The sequence below is a fragment of the Sinocyclocheilus grahami genome, unplaced genomic scaffold (assembly GCF_001515645.1).
Source record: "Sinocyclocheilus grahami isolate Dianchi unplaced genomic scaffold, SAMN03320097.WGS_v1.1 scaffold130.1, whole genome shotgun sequence".
Taxonomy (NCBI): domain Eukaryota; kingdom Metazoa; phylum Chordata; class Actinopteri; order Cypriniformes; family Cyprinidae; genus Sinocyclocheilus; species Sinocyclocheilus grahami.
Window position 1 is genome coordinate 271900 of NW_015505309.1, and position 17818 is coordinate 289717.

The window sequence follows — 17818 nt, forward strand, 5'->3', positions numbered from 1 at the left end:
TATATATATATATAATACAAACATTATTTAAGACAAGTAAACAGTCAGTAATGAAATGGTAAAATAATAATGAAAGAATAAATTACCAGCAATAGCACAATTAAATGCAACAGAATCATCAGTTATATCGTGAGTGTCTTTCACACTGGCCCTTGGCCATTTGGGCCATTCTTATTGTCGAGCTCTGACAATATAACTATGCAAATATTGATTAAACGTCTGCTAAATAAATAAATGTATATAACTGTTTGACAGGTTGTTAGTGTCAGTTCAGCAAATATCAAAAAACAGTAACAATGTTTCCATGTACTCACTGCATAGTATAAACTTTAGTTTTTTATTTATTTTTGAGTTTTATTTACTTTGTTCTTGCCATGAAGATAGCCCTTCTGCTTTAAAAAATATAGATTATAAAATTATTTTGATAATTATATAAAAAGAATCCATAATCTATGTACTTGTAATGTAATACTTGTATGTTCTCATATGTCCGTTTCCTGAGGAACACTAATGACATTTCTCTAGTGTTTTACCGTGGGTTTTTTTCTTTCTTTTTTTGTCTTTCTTTTCTTTTTTTTCATTGTGTCTGAAGCTATTAAATGTTTTAGTGCTATTGTCTTGTCACAGAGTACCATTGATCCTGGTGGGGAATAAATCTGACCTGGTGGAGCACAGCAGCATGGAGACCATCCTGCCCATCATGAACCAATACTCTGAGATTGAGACTTGTGTGGAGGTGAGAGATACACTCAGTCAGCACTGATCTAAATGTAGGTGACGGCGTGCTGTGCATGCCTCTCAGAGGCTGTGAGACTGAGTGTGTGCAGAGGGGCAGTAGTGTCACGGAGGAGAGGGACATCACCCTTTGGGTCATGTGTCTGTTGCTCATTCCTGCTTAACTAGAGACATTGGTTTCAGTCTAAAAGGAAAGACCGAGCTCTCATGCAAGTATTTGCCTTTGTACATAATTTATAAAGCAATTATTTGAATGGCTTTACAATGTAAACATAATAAAGTATGTAAATATTTTACTGTGATATTTTATAGGCATGTTCTTGTAGATCAGGCTTAAAATGTCTTTTAAAGACCCCTGTCTGACACCAAAACAACAAAGTACCAACATTTTTCTAAATATCATATTCATTAAAATTAAGCCTTTTTAAATCAAAAGTGTTGATTATAATAAAAGCAGATGAAAAGTAATAGAAATAAGAATGCTGTACTTTTGTTGGATTTATTTTTTTTTAATATATGGAAGACATACAGTAAATCATAATGTTCTTTTCTGATGAAATTACTTTATTCATTCTTAGTGTTCAGCCAAAAACCTGAAAAATATCTCTGAGTTGTTCTACTATGCCCAGAAGGCTGTTCTACATCCGACAGGACCACTGTACTCTCCAGAAGAGAAAGAGGTAAAATATTACTTTAGTTGGACTCCTGGGCCTGTTAATCCGACCACTTTAAATGACAAAGAACATCATCAAAATATTCAAATGATCAGTGATGTATTTTGTAGTAATGAGTTTCTGTTTATTCTCCAGATGAAGCCTTCTTGCATCAAAGCACTTACTCGCATTTTCAAAATATCAGACCTGGACAATGATGGCATTCTAAACGATAATGAGCTTAATTTCTTCCAGGTGAGAGCAGTTTTCTTCAGAACTTTGTGCTCTATTGCTGTGGCATTTTAATACTTCCTTAAATAAATGACAGGAGAGGTTGTTTACACAAACTGCACCTTAATGAGAGTGTCATATTTCCTCAAGCAACTTTGTTGATGATTGTTGATTTTGCCTTGCAGAGAACTTGTTTTAACATACCCCTGGCACCTCAAGCCCTGGAGGACGTGAAGAATGTTGTGCGGAAAAATATGTCGGATGGGGTAAAAGACAATGGCCTCACACTGAAGGGTGAGTTGAGTAAAAAGACAAACGTCAGTGGCTTTTTATATCACAGTTATACAGTGATATTTGGCTTCCCATTGCCATCAGATTGTTTAAAAAAAAATATATATATATACAGTGGGTACGGAAAGTATTCAGACCCCCTTAAATTTTTCACTCTTTGTTATATTGCAGCCATTTGCTAAAATCATTTAAGTTCATTTTTTTTCCTCATTAATGTACACACAGCACACCATATTGACAGAAAAACACAGAATTGTTGACATTTTTGCAGATTTATTAAAAAAGAAAAACTGAAATATCACATGGTCCTAAGTATTCAGACCCTTTGCTCAGTATTTAGTAGAAGCACCCTTTTGATCGAATACAGCCATGAGTCTTTTTGGGAAAGAGGCAACAAGTTTTTCACACCTGGATTTGGGAATCCTCTGCCATTCCTCCTTGCAGAGCCTCTCCACACAAATGTGAATTTCTCATATTCCTTCATTTATCAGGTTCTGTTGTGTCTGAGATGTGTTCTCTGTTTTCTAGGTTTCCTGTTCCTCCATACACTTTTTATTCAGAGAGGAAGGCATGAGACCACATGGACTGTGCTCAGGAGGTTTGGTTATGATGATGACCTGGAGCTGACCCAAGAATACCTGTTTCCACTGTGAGTCCCACCCCAGAGCCAGTACTTCAAATTTACATTGATCATGTCACATCAAGTAGCTCATCTCTGGTTGGATCACATGTTTTGTAGATCTGTTGCGTTGTCCTGTTTTGCAAAGAAACACACAAATTCAAATTGTGGTTTTCTAATTACTTCAGAAGAATTTCTAACCTCTGTTTGTTTTTCTAGCTTAAAAATACCTCCAGACTGCACCACAGAGCTGAACCACAACGCCTACCTCTTCCTCCAGAGTGTCTTTGATAAGAATGACAATGTGAGCTCAGCCAAGTACCATTGAGTTTCCCAGACTTCAGTCAGAGCATGAATTAAGATGATTGAACCTGCTGTATTAATAACCAACTGGCTTTTTGTTTACTTTCATAATGCAAGGATGTGTTTTACGACACCTCCTTGTAGAAGGACATGTCAGGGGCCATTCACAGGCATTTTTAAAAGGTGGCTTAAGAAAAAATAGCAAGACACGATGCAAAAATGAAAGCTAACCATGTAGGAAGAACTACAAAAATTGTTCATGAACACAAGAACTGACTGCCAAGAATGCACTATTGAATGAATCTATACTTTTTTTCTCTCGCCCCAAATTGTTTGTGTATTAGGATCGAGACTGTGCCCTTTCTCCAGATGAGCTGAAGGATTTGTTCAAGGTCTTTCCCTACATGCCCTGGGGTCCTGATGTCAACAACACAGTCTGCACCAATGAGCAGGGCTGGATCACTTACCAAGGCTACCTTTCTCAGTGGACGTGAGTGCCGCCTTCATCCTACAGTACTTGAAAGTGGAAATAGATGGAAACCATGAACTTTTTGATATTTGTGTTCGTTCGACTGAATGACTTAAACTTGACTTATTTCCATCTCAGGCTAACAACATACCTAGATGTGCAGCGATGTTTAGAGTACCTGGGTTATCTTGGTTACTCTATTATACAAGAACAGGAGTCACAGGCAGCCGCTATCACAAGTAAGAGTGTTTTAGTATACATCTTGATTCATTCATTCATACTTGAGGCTGATTTAGAAATCATTAATGTGTCCTTTCTTGTGCAGTCACAAGGAATAAGCGCATCGACCTGCAGAAGAAACAGACCCAGCGCAGTGTTTTCCGCTGTAATGTCCTAGGGGTGCGAGGCAGCGGTAAAAGTGGCTTTCTGCAGGCTTTCCTTGGCAGGAACCTTGCGGTGAGTTCAAATGCCTTACAGGAGCATCTAGTGTTTTGACTTTGACTGAATTGGACTCTCTCCTTTTTCATATTGCAGCGTCAGAAGAGGATAAGAGAAGACCGCAAGTCTTACTATGCCATCAGCACCACTTATGTTTATGGACAAGAGAAATATCTGCTTGTAAGTCAAAGTTCTGTTGCTTTGTCCACTTCATGTCTGGCCAGTGCTGATTGTTTTTCTCTCTTTCTCAGCTGCACAAGGTGCTGCCGGACTTTGAGTTCCTTTCTGAGGCTGATCTGGCTTGTGATGTTGTTTGCTTGGTGTATGACATCAGTAACCCGGGTTCTTTTGAATATTGTGCTAAAGTGTACAAGGTCAGCATATTTATATATTATTTTTTATATATATATATATTAGTATATTTATTGGCAAGACTTAAGTCAGTTTGATACTAGCTTGGGGCTCTAGTTTAGCATGTAGCATATTTCCTCGTCTACTTGTCCTGGTTATGCAATTATTTGTTCTTTATTAAATGTCACATTGATAAGAAAAAGTAATTATTATAATTCTGCTTTATTAAGCTAATTGTCTTAGCTATATTCAAATGTTCGGGGTAGGAAAGATTTTTGAATGTTTTTGAAAGAAGTCTCTTATGCTCACCAAAGCTGCATTTCTTTGATCAAAAATACAGAAAAACAGTAATGCTGTGAAATGTTATTACAATTGAAAACAACTGTTTTCTATTTTAATGCATTTTAAAACGTTATTAATTGCTGTGATACAAAGTTGAAATTTCAGCATCATTACTCCAGTCTTCAGTGTCACATGATCCTTCAGAAATCATCCTAATATACTTATTTCCGGCTCAAGAAACATTAAACATAAAACATTCTTATGAATGTTGAAATAAATTGTGCTGCCTCATATTTCTGTGATTAAATAAAAAAAATTATTTGAATAGAACATTCAAAAGAACAGCATTTATTTGAAAAAGAACATTTTCGTTTGCTTGTTTGTCAATTTATTGTGAATCAGTTCAAGCTCAATGGGTCAAAAGTCACTAATGAACAGAAAAAAATTGTGGTTTTGTTTGGGTTCTTTTTAAGCTCAGTAAAAACACAAAAAATAACTCCACTTATGTGCTGTTACACTGGTTGTGGGTTTTACATTATCATGTTTTTTTACAGAAACACTTCTTGGACAGCAAGACACCCTGTGTGATTATTGCTGCCAAGTCAGACCTGCATGAAGCCCGTCAGTACTACAGTCTGTCCCCGCTGGATTTCTGTCGGAAACACAAGCTTCACCCGCCACAGCTGTTCACCTGCAACACAGACGAAGCACCCAGCAAAGACATCTATACCAAACTCACCACTATGGCCATGTATCCGTGAGTATACAGCACCTTCTTCAACCTGACCCATCTGCCCCACTGTCTGCTTCTCCTGTTAGATCATGATTGGCTCCTCTGACTCTCCCTCTTTTGTTTGCCTATTGTTATTGTCAATTTTTTGTCTTATTGTCTCCTTTTGTGCTTTTAAAGCTGTTAGGAATCATAGTAGCTGCTAGCTACAGTATGTTTTTAATGCAGTATCTTGAAAAGCTGATCTTTCATTGGTTCGGTTTCAGAGACATTCAAGTATCATTTGTTCTGTGGTCTTTTAATATAGTGCATAACAATTTCTGGTTTGCATAAAAAAATTGCATTATTTTTACGGAAAAGGGTGTATGTGTGAAAACGCCTGCTTAATGGTCTGGACCATTGTATTGTTAGTGTATTCTTAGGAAGCAACTTTAATTTGAATTTTCTTTTCTTTTCTTCAATAAAACGTTCCAAGTTAGGCATGTTTTTTTTTTTATTTATTTATTTTTATTTTTTGTGTAGGGCTGCACAGTTTGGCCCAAAGCTTTAATTGACATTTCAATACAACAATAATAACAATAATAATAATTTTACAGGACATCTGTAAAAGTACATCTGTAAAATTACCATATCGATATTTATGGCTGTTTTAATCTCTTGTTTTTAAATGTTAAACCAATGAGCTTTTATTTTGGTGGAAAACTGCAGGGAGCCCTTAAAGGGATAGTTCACCTTCATTTATGGCGATTTTCCACTGCATGGTACAGCACAGTACGGCTCGGTACGGTTCACTTTTGGGGGGTTTTCCACTGGGTATAGTACCTGGTACCTGGTACTTTTTTTAGTACCACCTCGGTTGGGGTTCCAAGCGTACCGTACCGTTACCAAAACGTGACGTGTAAACTCTGCTGATCACAGATTGGCCAGAGAGAATCGTCACTACCTGTGTCACTGAACTTGCGACACAAACACAAAAGAACCGCTAGATTTAAATCAGCACAGCCAGTGAAGGATCGAACGCAACTGTTTTGAACGAGCACACCTTTTTTTAACAACCAAAAAGTGGCTGTTCCCCCGGTTGAGGAAGTAAAGACGTTCCTCTCGTTGATAGCAGAGGAGCGGATCCAGCGAGAGCTTGATGGGGCGACGCGGAATGAAAAAGTTTTTTAGGAGTCGCGGCAGTAGAGGCGGCGCAACTATAACGACATGTGAATAATCCCGCCCATTCTAAAGCGGTACTGAACTGCAGTGGAAACACGAACCGAGCCGTGCCGTACCGAGCCGAGTCGTACCACGCAGTGGAAAAGCGCCATTACTCACCCTTAGGTTGATCCAAACCTGTGAACACAAATTAACATATTTTGAAGAATGTGGGTTACCAAACAGTCACTGGTCCCCTTGACTTCCATAGTGTTTTTTTTTTTCTTAGGGTGTACTCACACTAGGTGTTTTGAACCCCAAAGCCCGGTTCGTTTGACTAGTGTGAGCGTTCTGTGCCGCGCTCGGGCACGGTACTCATGCAGTGTGAGCGCTAACCGTGCCAGAGCACGGAACATATACTGTTTTGTGTGCGCTAATGTCATCATTACGACCGCAAACATATTCTATTACTACTACTACACTACACTTTTCAGTTAATTGAATTCAATCGAGTATATTTAGGTTTATAATGGCTCTGATTCTCACCTTATTGATGAACAGGAAATGTAGTTTGCGAGTAAAGCTGCAAATTATTTAATTAACGTCAGCTGCCTCCGTAATAATTCTCTGATACATACAAGTGAAAATCAATGCACAACATAAATTATAAATGAATTATTATTAATTATTCAGCAGAATATTAGTGAAAGTGGTTTTCTCCGTTATCTCATACATGATGCAAGCGTGCTCCGGCCCGGAAAGTTTAGTGCAAGTGTGAGTGCAGGCCAGCGGGGGAGTGGGGAGGGGGGATAATCGCGCTCTGGCTCGGTTCAAGGCAACTGTGCCCAGTGCGAGTACACCCTTACTATGGAAGTCAGTGGGGACCAGCAACTGTTTGGCCATTTTCATTTTGGGCGAACTGTTCCTTAAACTACTTATTTGTTGACATCAGCTGATTTATAAGCGCTTCTCATGACCAGTTTGGGAAGATCATTGATTCTCAAATGCACATTGTAAGCAACCAAAAACTCAGAACATGCAGAGATTGTGATAAGCAGCATTTACTGTGACCTGAGCTGCTACGAGACATTGAAAACAACAGATCACAAGCTGCTTGCGAGTAAAAGAGCATAGTGGCATGTTTCACATTGAAACACTCAGCACAACTAATTAAATTCGTGATTTGATAATTGCATAAAATCATATCACGATTTAGGTTTTACTTGGATTAATCGTGCAGCCCTATTCAAGCTTTTTGCTTGAGTTTTTGCTAGGTTGTAGGAATAGTTTCTTTTACGTGTTTCACTTGTGATGTTTCATGGCTTACCAGCGTACTTTATTTTCCCGTTCTTTCCTTTTGCATAACGTGTCTGTAGATAGACGGTTTTTCCCACGATTCTCTCCTCAACAGCAACAGAATAGTTTTTTTTCATATATTACATTTGCTGTGCTTTCCTCCCTGCACTCCTCCATCTCCAAGCCCAAGCAGAGAAACAACTTTGGGATCCAGCTCTCCTGGAACTGTCATATGATATACTGACTCTTCCTGTCTGTGTGTGTTTCTGCAGCCACGCCAAGTTACGCTGCATGTGCAGCTGCAACAGGTGCACCTATTGCATCTGTCACAACCTCCTGAACTCTGAGCTGGTGCGCTCGGTAAAGGCCAAACTCTACAGTGCTGTTCTGAACAGGTCTCTGAGTATAGCCCTATATATCCCCCCATGCACCCTCTCTGCAGGGTGATCTCTCTAACCTTGGCTTCTTAACACACCTTCTCTCCTACTTGCTGTTGGCCTGACAGGTTTACATTGCATATCCACAGAGAGATGTTGGGAAATGTTCTGGCTATATTTTAAAACGCTGACTGCTATGATATTTTAAAAGTTCAAATTGATCATAAATCAAAATTTTCATAGATGTCTCTAAGTAGACTGACCAGATGCTCACATTGACTCATTTCATCCACACAAAGCCCAAACATATGGTATTCTAGCAGCTTTTGATGATTTGCATTGTATTTGAGTCCATTTGCTTTTTAAGTCTCAGTAATGCATATGAGGCATGTTAGCGCACTTTAGTTAAATTCTGCTTCAGCCTCCCATGCATCTTAGCAGTTGTTTCTTAACCCAGTCTGCAAAGTGCCGACTAAATCTTGCTTATGTGCTTGAGATTGCTTAAAACTAGAGATGGGGATCATTTTTGAAAAATACTAGAAACCAATGATTTTAGTTACATTTGGTTCTGTTAACTGTTGTTGAATGCCTGAATTCCTCTGCTAATGCTGAAAGACACTAAACAAACAAAAAAAGACTCTTATGAGTGATTCTTTTGAATAATTCAGTCAAGAAGACTGGCTTGAATTGGCTAAACTCATTCACTGAGTCAGTTAGAGTGGTTCTTCACTAAACTATATATATTTTTTAATCCAAACATTCTGTTCGTTATTGTTTACTCAAGGCTTGTTAGACCTTGTCAGTGTAATTAGTCATTATTCATATGACGACCTATATTTAAAGATAAGGATCATGTGACTCTGAAGACTAATGGATGCTGAAAATTCAGATTTAGGAATAAATTCAAAATAAAATGGATCTATTACAATAGAAAACAGTTCTTTTTGTGAGGCTGGATGATGCTTCCTCAAAAGTAGAATCATATAGTGGAATCGGTATCAAAATCATTAAATTCCTTTTGATTTCCATCTCTAGTTCAATATATTGTTGTCCTTTTGTGTTTAAGCATACTCTCATTCAGACTCATGCAGCATTTCTTAGAAGAATTGTTTATTTAATACCTTCAAATGGATATGTTTGTTCTCAAACATGCCATAAACATTAAAAGCATAATATGTTTATTAAGGTATCCTTTTGATTTTAGACGGAATAAGACAGATTTGCGTTTGTCCTCATGTTGTGATGATGTTAACCTTTTTTTGTAGTGAGTTGAAGTGAATATGCAAGCAGTAAATCTGCACTAATGCACTCATCCTTGCTCCAGTCACAAATGTGGTCGCATGGTTCATATGAACACTTCCTTTTTGGTTGTGTTTCTTCCCGAGTCTTTTTTTAATACTGAGCAGTTGATCTCTTAGATTTGGTAGATCTTCTAATCTTTTTTACTGCTTATAAAATGTAACACCAGAAGAATGCACAGGTGTTAGTTGAATGATTTCCTTTTTCTTATTCCCATAGAAAAGAATAAGTGACCAATAATGTTAATTCAGACTTTTATTTTATATCACATTTTCTTTAAAGCCTTTCTTACACCCCTTAGTTTTTCATCTCATTCTCATGGTGCACGTAATTTTTTGTTAAATTAATATATATATTTATGTATAATTTTTTTAATTTAAATCTATCTATTGAATTTAATCTTGTGAATTTGTTTTGTTCTGTCCCTCCGTAGGTGTTCCTTTTCAATTGTTTGGCTCGCCCTTTTCGTCTTTGCTTTGCATCTCTTTACATCATGTTAGCAGTCTCCCCGTCTGTTCCTCCCTCTCTAACCATCTCCTGTTTCTCAGCAATAGTTTAGAGAGCTTCCTCGGGAATAACTGGTCATATGCAGTGATGTGACATCTAAACGGCCTAGTTTATTTTGGATTGTGTCTGTGTTTGAATGACTAACATGTCTAACCTGTTGCTGCTAGTATAGTGTTTCATCTAAAACAAAAGCTTCTCTTCCCATTATTGTTTGGTGCTTTGATGGATAGTATTTCATGTTTTGTTCTTGTCTATGTAATTTAGCCAACCATTTTATAGTCGGTCTACTGTTTAAGAAGTGTATCATCTTAATATTCAGGTTGTTAATTATAGCAAAATGTAAAATATATGACATTTTAAAAATCATATACTGTGTGTGTATATATACAGTGGGGAAAAAAAGTATTTAGTCAGCCACCAATTGTGCAAGTTCTCCCGAAATATTAAGTATTTATTAAAAAAATAAAGTATAACAAATTTGTTTGATATACTTTAAAACCACTAAATAACCAGTTTTTTTTATATGAAGATGAAGCAATCAGAATTCACTTTTTTCCCCAGTGACAAAGCTGCTATTTCTCATTAAAGCAGTACTATGTAACTTTTTCTGTTTTCAAAATTAGCAAAATGTATATAATGAGCGAGTACATCATGAATTCATCTTCCAAATCGTGTTTTTGTCTTATTCCAAATCACTATGGTACACTTTTAATAAGTACTTTATATTTGGACTATTGTAGCCTGGTCGGGTCGTCACCGCTGCGGAGTAACACATACCTGCGTGAATCGCCATAGACATAAACTTGGAGAAGTAGCTCCGGTTGGAATGTTCTTCTGCGGGATGTGTGCAGTTCTGTTTATTAAACGCTAGAGCACCAAAAGTTACATAGAGCTGCTTTAATAAGCTGGTGTGTACGAGTGTGTATGTTTACAGCATGTGGTGAGCAGTGGGGTACATTGGGGTGGTCCTGTCGGGTGTGCGGTTGTTGAACTGCCATGCTTTGTGCACATGTGTGCATAAGGTTGAGACCTTTTATACAAGATGTGGGCACGTTTCTATTGGCTGATGAGGAGTCCAGCCTCACCCATCAGGTTCATGCAGTCAGCTTTGTAAAGGACTCGGTCTACATGGAGTCTGTCGACCTGTTTGTGCCCGTGTGTAACAGGTAAAGGCCCAGCTTACTGGAGTACAAGGTGCCACAATTTAAATGGGGATTTTAAGTTCAAAGAAGGATTCTCCTTGACTGGTTTAATTAAATAAATTCTTCTTTACGTTTATTTTTCTCACCACATCCTTAAGGTGTCTGCAAACGTCTGTTACCTAATCTGATCTGTGGCAATTGCTCAATATGAACTTATTTCTTGCTTTGTGAATGCCACCTTTGTTGCTTTGGGCTTTTTTTCAGCTGTGTATTTTCATAGGTTTCACACCCGCACAAAAACTTTGCTTTCATAAACCTTTGAAGTTTTGTGTCTCAGCCTCGAGTTTGGATGTGCGGTGTTGAGCTTTTTGAAGCCAATTAAACTCTCTGGATTTGTGTTGGGTGGGTTTAGTTTCACTAGAGACATCCTCTTTATCATCTGAACGGTGTGCTTTTAAATATGTTCAGCCCCTGAAAACATTAGCTGGCTCTCTCATGCTTTCCCATGCTGCCTCTTTCCCCATTTCAGCAGATTCTCTCTCTGTGTATATCATGGGATGTCCAATAGGCAAAACAAAATACATTTTTACTAAGTAAACTATTATATGCTCAAATAATTGTCTGTCAGGGTAAATTTCATAAAACCTATCCAGGTCACATTTCACCTCAAATCCCCCTCCAAAAAATAAATAATACACATATAAAATAATAATTATGTACTTGTAGCCTATTTACTTACCTTTTGAAGGATTTTTGTTTAGTTATTTTGCATTTTGCCTGTGAATTTTTTTTTTTTCAATATTACTTTCTTTTTTTTTTTTTTTTTTTAAGCAGTGAAACATACTTTAGTTTTAGCAATGCATCATTATTGATAGTTGCATATTTGTAATGTATCATTATTGATTATTGCATCATTATTAATGCGTTTTTTACTCTACTGTAATTTGTTTTTGCATTATGAAAATGAGAATTGGGGAGCGATAGTGCTTCCAAATAATGGTATTTATTTGGTGATTTAGGGATGTTAATTGAAAATCCTTTTTTTTTTATAGCACGATGTATTTAGACATTTTGTCGTTTGTCATCTCACAAACCTTATGAGCACCCTCATTTGTTTTATTAACAAACGTCCCCTTTTTCCTCTCACTTTTGCTCTTTTACAGACATGTGACCCAAGCTGACCTGAAAAACTCTACGTTTTGGCTGAGGGCGAGCGTCGGTGCCACCGTGTTTGCTGTTCTTGGCTTCGCCATGTACAAAGCTCTCCTGAAGCAGCGGTGATCAGTGCATCCGGCATGTTACAGCGACCCTGGCCCTATGAGAAACTACAAAACCCATGATCCCTCATTCCATCCTTATTTCATTTAGGAGAGAAGATTCCTAGTAATAGTTACATTTTGTATATTTAAAACTGCCTTTCCCGAACCAAGTGTTATAGGAACTCGCCTCATCAGCCGTGTGGTGGAACAGAACATCTACAGTAATCGTGTCCTCTGCTGTTCCGACATGAGGTTTTTAATTTATGCACACTGATGTTTTCCTCAGGTCAGTATTAATTGGTGTGACCTATATTGAAAAGAGACAGGAGAACTTGAGGGTTTACTGATGGGTGACTGAACACTATGTTTATATCTGTATGTATATATTACTGGACACTCTTTAAGATTGTCTCTAGGTAGTGAACAAACTATATTTGAACTGTATCACATAGAGACACTCTTGTGCTTGTTAGAGAAGCACCGAAACAAAGCCATTTCTCACAAGTAAAGGTCATTTTACTCTTGGCACATCTCAGTTATGTTAATTTATTAGCCTTATCTCTGTCTTTTTGGCATTGCTTGAAACAGGCATGTTACTATGGATTCTTTTATGCAATATTTGGTTTTTATTTTAGTAAGTTATGTTTGTTTTTCTTTTCTTTTCTACCCGTTATGCACAGGAAAAAACATTGTTCAGTAATGAGATGGCGCAAATCGGTTTATTCCAAACCAGACTAATAAGGACCTGCTTGCTACATTATAAAGACTATATGAATTCTTCCCAGCTAACAATCATGTAGAGACAACGTCATGTTTGTTCTAATGTTTCAGATGTTATGCATATGTAACTTTCAATGCAGTTTCCCTGTTCAAAATCACGGGATTGTTGCACCTGTGGGTTTTCAGACATTTACAATAAATAATGGTGTGAATAAATCTGTCTTGTTGTGTTTGTTTCTGAGACACTGTGCTTACTCGAGTTTTTCTTCATAAGGTTTTTTTTTTTGTGTGTGTGTGTGCCCATATTTTGCAGTCTTTGCAATAATGGGAAATCAATTGAGCATAAATTGAATAAAACTGAGAACTGCAAAGCAAATTAAAAGGAACCTCCCACATATTTTGGCATTTGACTAAGAACAGCATCTCTTTATTATACAAAGATCAGAAGTGAGGATGTGACAGTTTCAGGGGGAAGTCGTCATGTTGATTTATGTTTATGGTGAAGTGTGAACACTTTCAGAGTACAAAGAGCATGAGCATGTCGACTGGAGGAGTAGTGCCGGCTCCGCTCTGCCAGGGCTTTCTGAAGAAACGGAAAGATAAAATGGTATGAACATAATGTACATATTGCTAGTGTTTCATGTCTGTTATTTGCAGGAATCATTTCAGTTTTAGACGGAGTCAAAAATAGTTGCTGCTGGATACTTAAAATACTTAATTTTAAAAGTAGTTGTTGCAGAATACTTTGTTCTCCCATTTTATTGCAGAATTTATACAATTATTACATAATATATACACCTAAGGAAATCTCTGCTCAGTGGTTGTTCAATGTATTTTCCTCAGAGGCTTCGGTGGGTGACTTACTGGTTCAGGCTTTACAATACAACTCTCTTTTTCTACACTAAAAAACACGGGAGTGCTGTAAGTATTCAAGTGTTTGATTTAATATTATAATTTTTATGGTGCATTTTGGACTTTTGATGTCAGACTGCTTGAAGATATAACAATTTTTTTGCAATGTGTTTAAGATTTAAAAAATGGTGGCCCATCTGTTGAGGACCATTGCATTCAATTAAAAATACAATTGAATGTTATTTTGCCAAAGGCTCTTGTTGCGATGATTATTAATCCACTGTTTCTCTTGAACTCCAACAGTTAGACCTCAGGGGCCAGTATTACATATATGAGGTAAAGTCGGTTTGTAATGTTATCTTGTTTCATTGTCTGGATGCTGGTAAACTGGTCATTAGAAGGCCAAATAAGTGCTTCTCATGTTAACTACATGTTCTCTTCACATGGCTTAACAGGTTCAGTCTGTGCGGGAGGTCGGCAGATCGGAGAACAATCGCTATCTGTTTGAGATCACAATGAAAAATGGGAAGAAGAAAATGCTGGCGAGTTTTCACGTTGATCAAGAGAGTGTCTGTAATCTGTGTTTGAGGATGTGGTCTCCCAATAACCACTTGTGAACAATGTTACTTTGTTGAGACCAAGGCAGGACTGTCATAGTTTCAAAAAGGAACGTGGATTGCACTTATTGTGACTGAAAGAATTATGAATACTCTCTTTATGCCCCTTTTGCCCATAAACATCTGAGAACTTTGTACTACCAGGCTGCAGATACAGCTGATGTCAGGCAGGAGTGGATGGAGCAGCTGTGGAAAGCCATGCTGCTGAATGGCCCAGACAGATCTGGATCTCTCACCGATGGGTACCACTGCTCTTTATGACACTTCTCGTCAGTGGTTGTTTTTGTATGAGATTTATAATGCTCTGAATGTGTTTTGTGTGTTATTGAGATTAGGGAGCTGGTGCCAGATAACAACCCTGAAATTCGGTCTAGCCGGTGTGAAGAATCAAATAATGAGACCAGCAGCACTTCAGTGGACAGCCTTGATCAAGAGTCATTCCAGTCCTTCGCTGGTACGTCCCACATTTGGGATGCGACTTTCTCCAGTTCTACCTCCCATTGACTTTTAATTATTTTCTGTAATACCATTAACAGAACTGTCAGTCTTAAGTCAGGTCAAGTCACCTTTATTTTTGTAGCACTTTATATACAATACAGATTGCATTAAAACAGCTTCACATAGATAAACAGGAAATAGTAATACAGATTCTGCTAAAAGCAGCTCTAAAAGACAGTAGTGTCCTTATTTATCTCAAGTTCGTTCAGATCAGTAACAGTGTGAAGTTAATCGCTCAGAAATAGGCATTTCTACAGTACAGTAGGCAATAATGTAGTTAGTTCAATACTGATTCCGTTCAGTTCAGTAACAGTGTTGAAGTTGCAGGAAGCGATTCAGCTGTGAAGCAGCTCTACGGAAAACAATAGCGCCATCATCCTGTTTAGTTCAGTTCAAGTTTTGTTCTCATCCGATGGTGTCATTCAGTTCAGTCATATTGATAAATTACAAACAGATAAGTGTTCAATAACAATCACTTTGTGAACTTTTTGAGGTGTCAACATTTTGGTGTAATGGACTTTCAATGGAGGGACAGAAATCTCTATGTTTCATTAAAAGATTATTTGTGCTTTGAAGACGAATGAAAGTCTTATGGGTTTGGAATAACATAAATAGGACAGTTTTAATTTTTGGGTGAACCATCGCTTTAAGTTATTCCTTTTAGCAGATAAATATCCTTGTCAGTCTTGTGTCTGGGAAACTTCCCAGGCAAAAGAACATTTGAAATACATTTATGGATGTCCATGTATATTCTTACAATTATTGTCCACAGTTGCTGATGAGACACAAGACAGTTTGCACACAGGCAATGAAATGGAGCAAAGTACTGAGGAGTTTTTACTGACAGACTGTGACTACGATGTTTTACCATCTCTAAAACGTGTGTATAATGATTTTTTTTTCTGGGAATACTTTTAAAATATATAATATGGTATATTAACATAGTATGGTCACATGTCTGCATTTAGGTTTGCCTTGCCTACTGTATAATACTGATTAATTGGTAAAATTATTGTATATTGCTTTAATCTGTTTAAACAATAATTGACTGATGATGATTTCTAATGATTAATTGCAGTTGCTGAAGAAGCCATCTATGACACTCCCCCTTCCAAATGGTCAACCAATGTGGGAGAACATGGTGGGCCTAAGTCTCCGCCGACTCGCATTATAAATGTACACTGTAAAAGTTCATATATTCAGCCCAGTGTGCTGTAATTGTTCTCCATTTACAGAAGTGACTGATAGCATCTATGATTTCCCAAACCCTGTGATTAGGAAATTGACTGAACATACAATTGGTAAGATCTTGAAAATTACAGGATGACTAGTCATTATGTACCTGAAAATGAAATGTATTTACCAAACCAGTGGTTGTTTTTTCTTTTTTGCAGAATCTCACAGCAGTAGTGAGAGGCCTGAGAGTGGTGGTCTTCTGGGTGACATGATAGCCTGTTTGGACAGTGAATCTGCTGCCTGGGTGAAACCTGCTCCTCCGTGAACCTCATGGGTCAATTTGAGCAAGACTGCGATGATGATGAATGTTTGTTGTTGCAGTAAACCTTAATTTTGTTTATAATAAATTAGTTTTCCATCCAAACTGTCATCACCTATGTAGAACAATGACTGTTCATTGTGGAATTTCAAACTGTCCCTAATCATCTAAGCTAAACAGGGAAGTGTCAATAACACAATTCACAATTCCTGTCACAATTCAAAATAAATTTGAATCAAATAAATTAACCTTTGGATAGAATGTTTAAACCTGTTGTTTCACACAAATCTATTTATAAGTCTAATTATAAATGGGAAATGGGACCTGTTAAGCCATGCGAAGAGAACATAGTTAACATGAGAAGCACTTATTTGGCCTTCTAATGACCAGTTTACCAGCATCCACACAGTGAAACGCAGATAATATTACAAAGCAACTTTACCTCATATATGTAATACTGGCCCCTGAGATGAGCAATCTTGTTACGGTGAAAGCCCCTACAGACAATGAGGTGTCCTTTAATGATACTGAAGGGCTTGGGTTAAAGCTTGTCCTACTGTAAGTCAAAATATCTAAAATTGAGAAGAGTGGATTTCTTTTTTACGGTGGATGGGGTGGACATTCTGATCTTAAATCAGCCAATGCACCATGTCTGAGCAAAAAGAAGCTAGCACAGAAGGGTTATCAAATAAAGATTGCATAGCTTTTAAAATTGTAATTTTAAAAATGTGAGTTTTCTACTATTTTTTTTTAACCGCCCTCATCTGGTGATCAGTGATCTTTAAAGTGTGAGGATGTCATCCTCAGGACTGGAGTGAGCCAATGAGGAATGGTACCTTTGGATGGAATTTTTTTTTACGATATTTTGTCTCTAGAATGGTGTTTTGCATATGAAACTGGATTGGGTGTTCAAGAGAAGAATCTTCAAGATTCTTATAATACGAATGTGTCACAGAGTTAGCTAAATGTAATGTAAATGAACAAATAGGTAACATAATTTGGAGCTCAGGGATACCAAGCACGGCATATGTGCAATCTTGATTAAGTAATAATAAAACATTCAATATATAGGCAAACACTATAAAATAACATATGATTACATACATGATTGTACATGTCTCAAGTGAATAGTAGACAAAATGTTCTGAAATATGTATGTTGTCTTAGAGAAAGGTTTGTCTATGAGTTTATGTGATGGAAAGGTCCGTTCTATTGGCCTGTGTCTGCCTTTCACAGGGTTTGTTCCATTGCACATCTTTCCACATACTTTTAAGCAAAGTATTTTATCAGATGGTAGCCCGGGTAACTGAGCACCTCCTGGGGTGATAGTAGCACTTTTGGGTGATAGTCCATGGAACTCACAGAGTGGGTTTTAAAGATTATTTGTTAAATATAACAAATAATTGTGTTGCTCAGTCCAGTCGTTACAGCAGACATTAGATGTGATGTATCAGGATATGTGCTGTCAGGGTAGTGAACTATCCAAAACACAAACTATTATAAACAAATCCTTC

At 37.4% G+C, this 17818-nt stretch overlaps 2 protein-coding genes across 2 annotated transcripts in view; both read left to right on the forward strand.

The window, feature by feature from the left end:
• LOC107590595 (mitochondrial Rho GTPase 1-A-like) overlaps positions 1 to 13047 on the forward strand; it is a 14007-nt gene extending 960 nt beyond the window's left edge. The window contains exons 3-16 of the mRNA XM_016279454.1: positions 628 to 736; positions 1314 to 1415; positions 1545 to 1643; positions 1805 to 1913; positions 2439 to 2559; positions 2749 to 2833; positions 3177 to 3322; positions 3440 to 3540; positions 3627 to 3757; positions 3836 to 3919; positions 3991 to 4113; positions 4927 to 5129; positions 7811 to 7933; positions 12027 to 13047. Coding sequence (XP_016134940.1) covers positions 628 to 736; positions 1314 to 1415; positions 1545 to 1643; positions 1805 to 1913; positions 2439 to 2559; positions 2749 to 2833; positions 3177 to 3322; positions 3440 to 3540; positions 3627 to 3757; positions 3836 to 3919; positions 3991 to 4113; positions 4927 to 5129; positions 7811 to 7933; positions 12027 to 12144 — 1654 coding nt within the window. The 3' untranslated portion in view covers positions 12145 to 13047. The remainder of the gene's footprint in view (positions 1 to 627; positions 737 to 1313; positions 1416 to 1544; positions 1644 to 1804; positions 1914 to 2438; positions 2560 to 2748; positions 2834 to 3176; positions 3323 to 3439; positions 3541 to 3626; positions 3758 to 3835; positions 3920 to 3990; positions 4114 to 4926; positions 5130 to 7810; positions 7934 to 12026) is intronic.
• A 291-nt stretch (positions 13048 to 13338) lies between these two features.
• On the forward strand, positions 13339 to 16490 carry LOC107590596 (uncharacterized). Its single transcript, XM_016279456.1, has 10 exons — positions 13339 to 13449; positions 13686 to 13763; positions 13998 to 14030; positions 14150 to 14236; positions 14456 to 14553; positions 14647 to 14765; positions 15582 to 15689; positions 15888 to 15950; positions 16045 to 16110; positions 16204 to 16490. The coding sequence occupies exons 1-10, from the start codon at positions 13339 to 13341 to the stop codon at positions 16308 to 16310; spliced, it is 870 nt and encodes a 289-aa protein (XP_016134942.1). The 3' UTR covers positions 16311 to 16490.
• The last annotated feature ends 1328 nt before the right edge of the window (positions 16491 to 17818 follow it).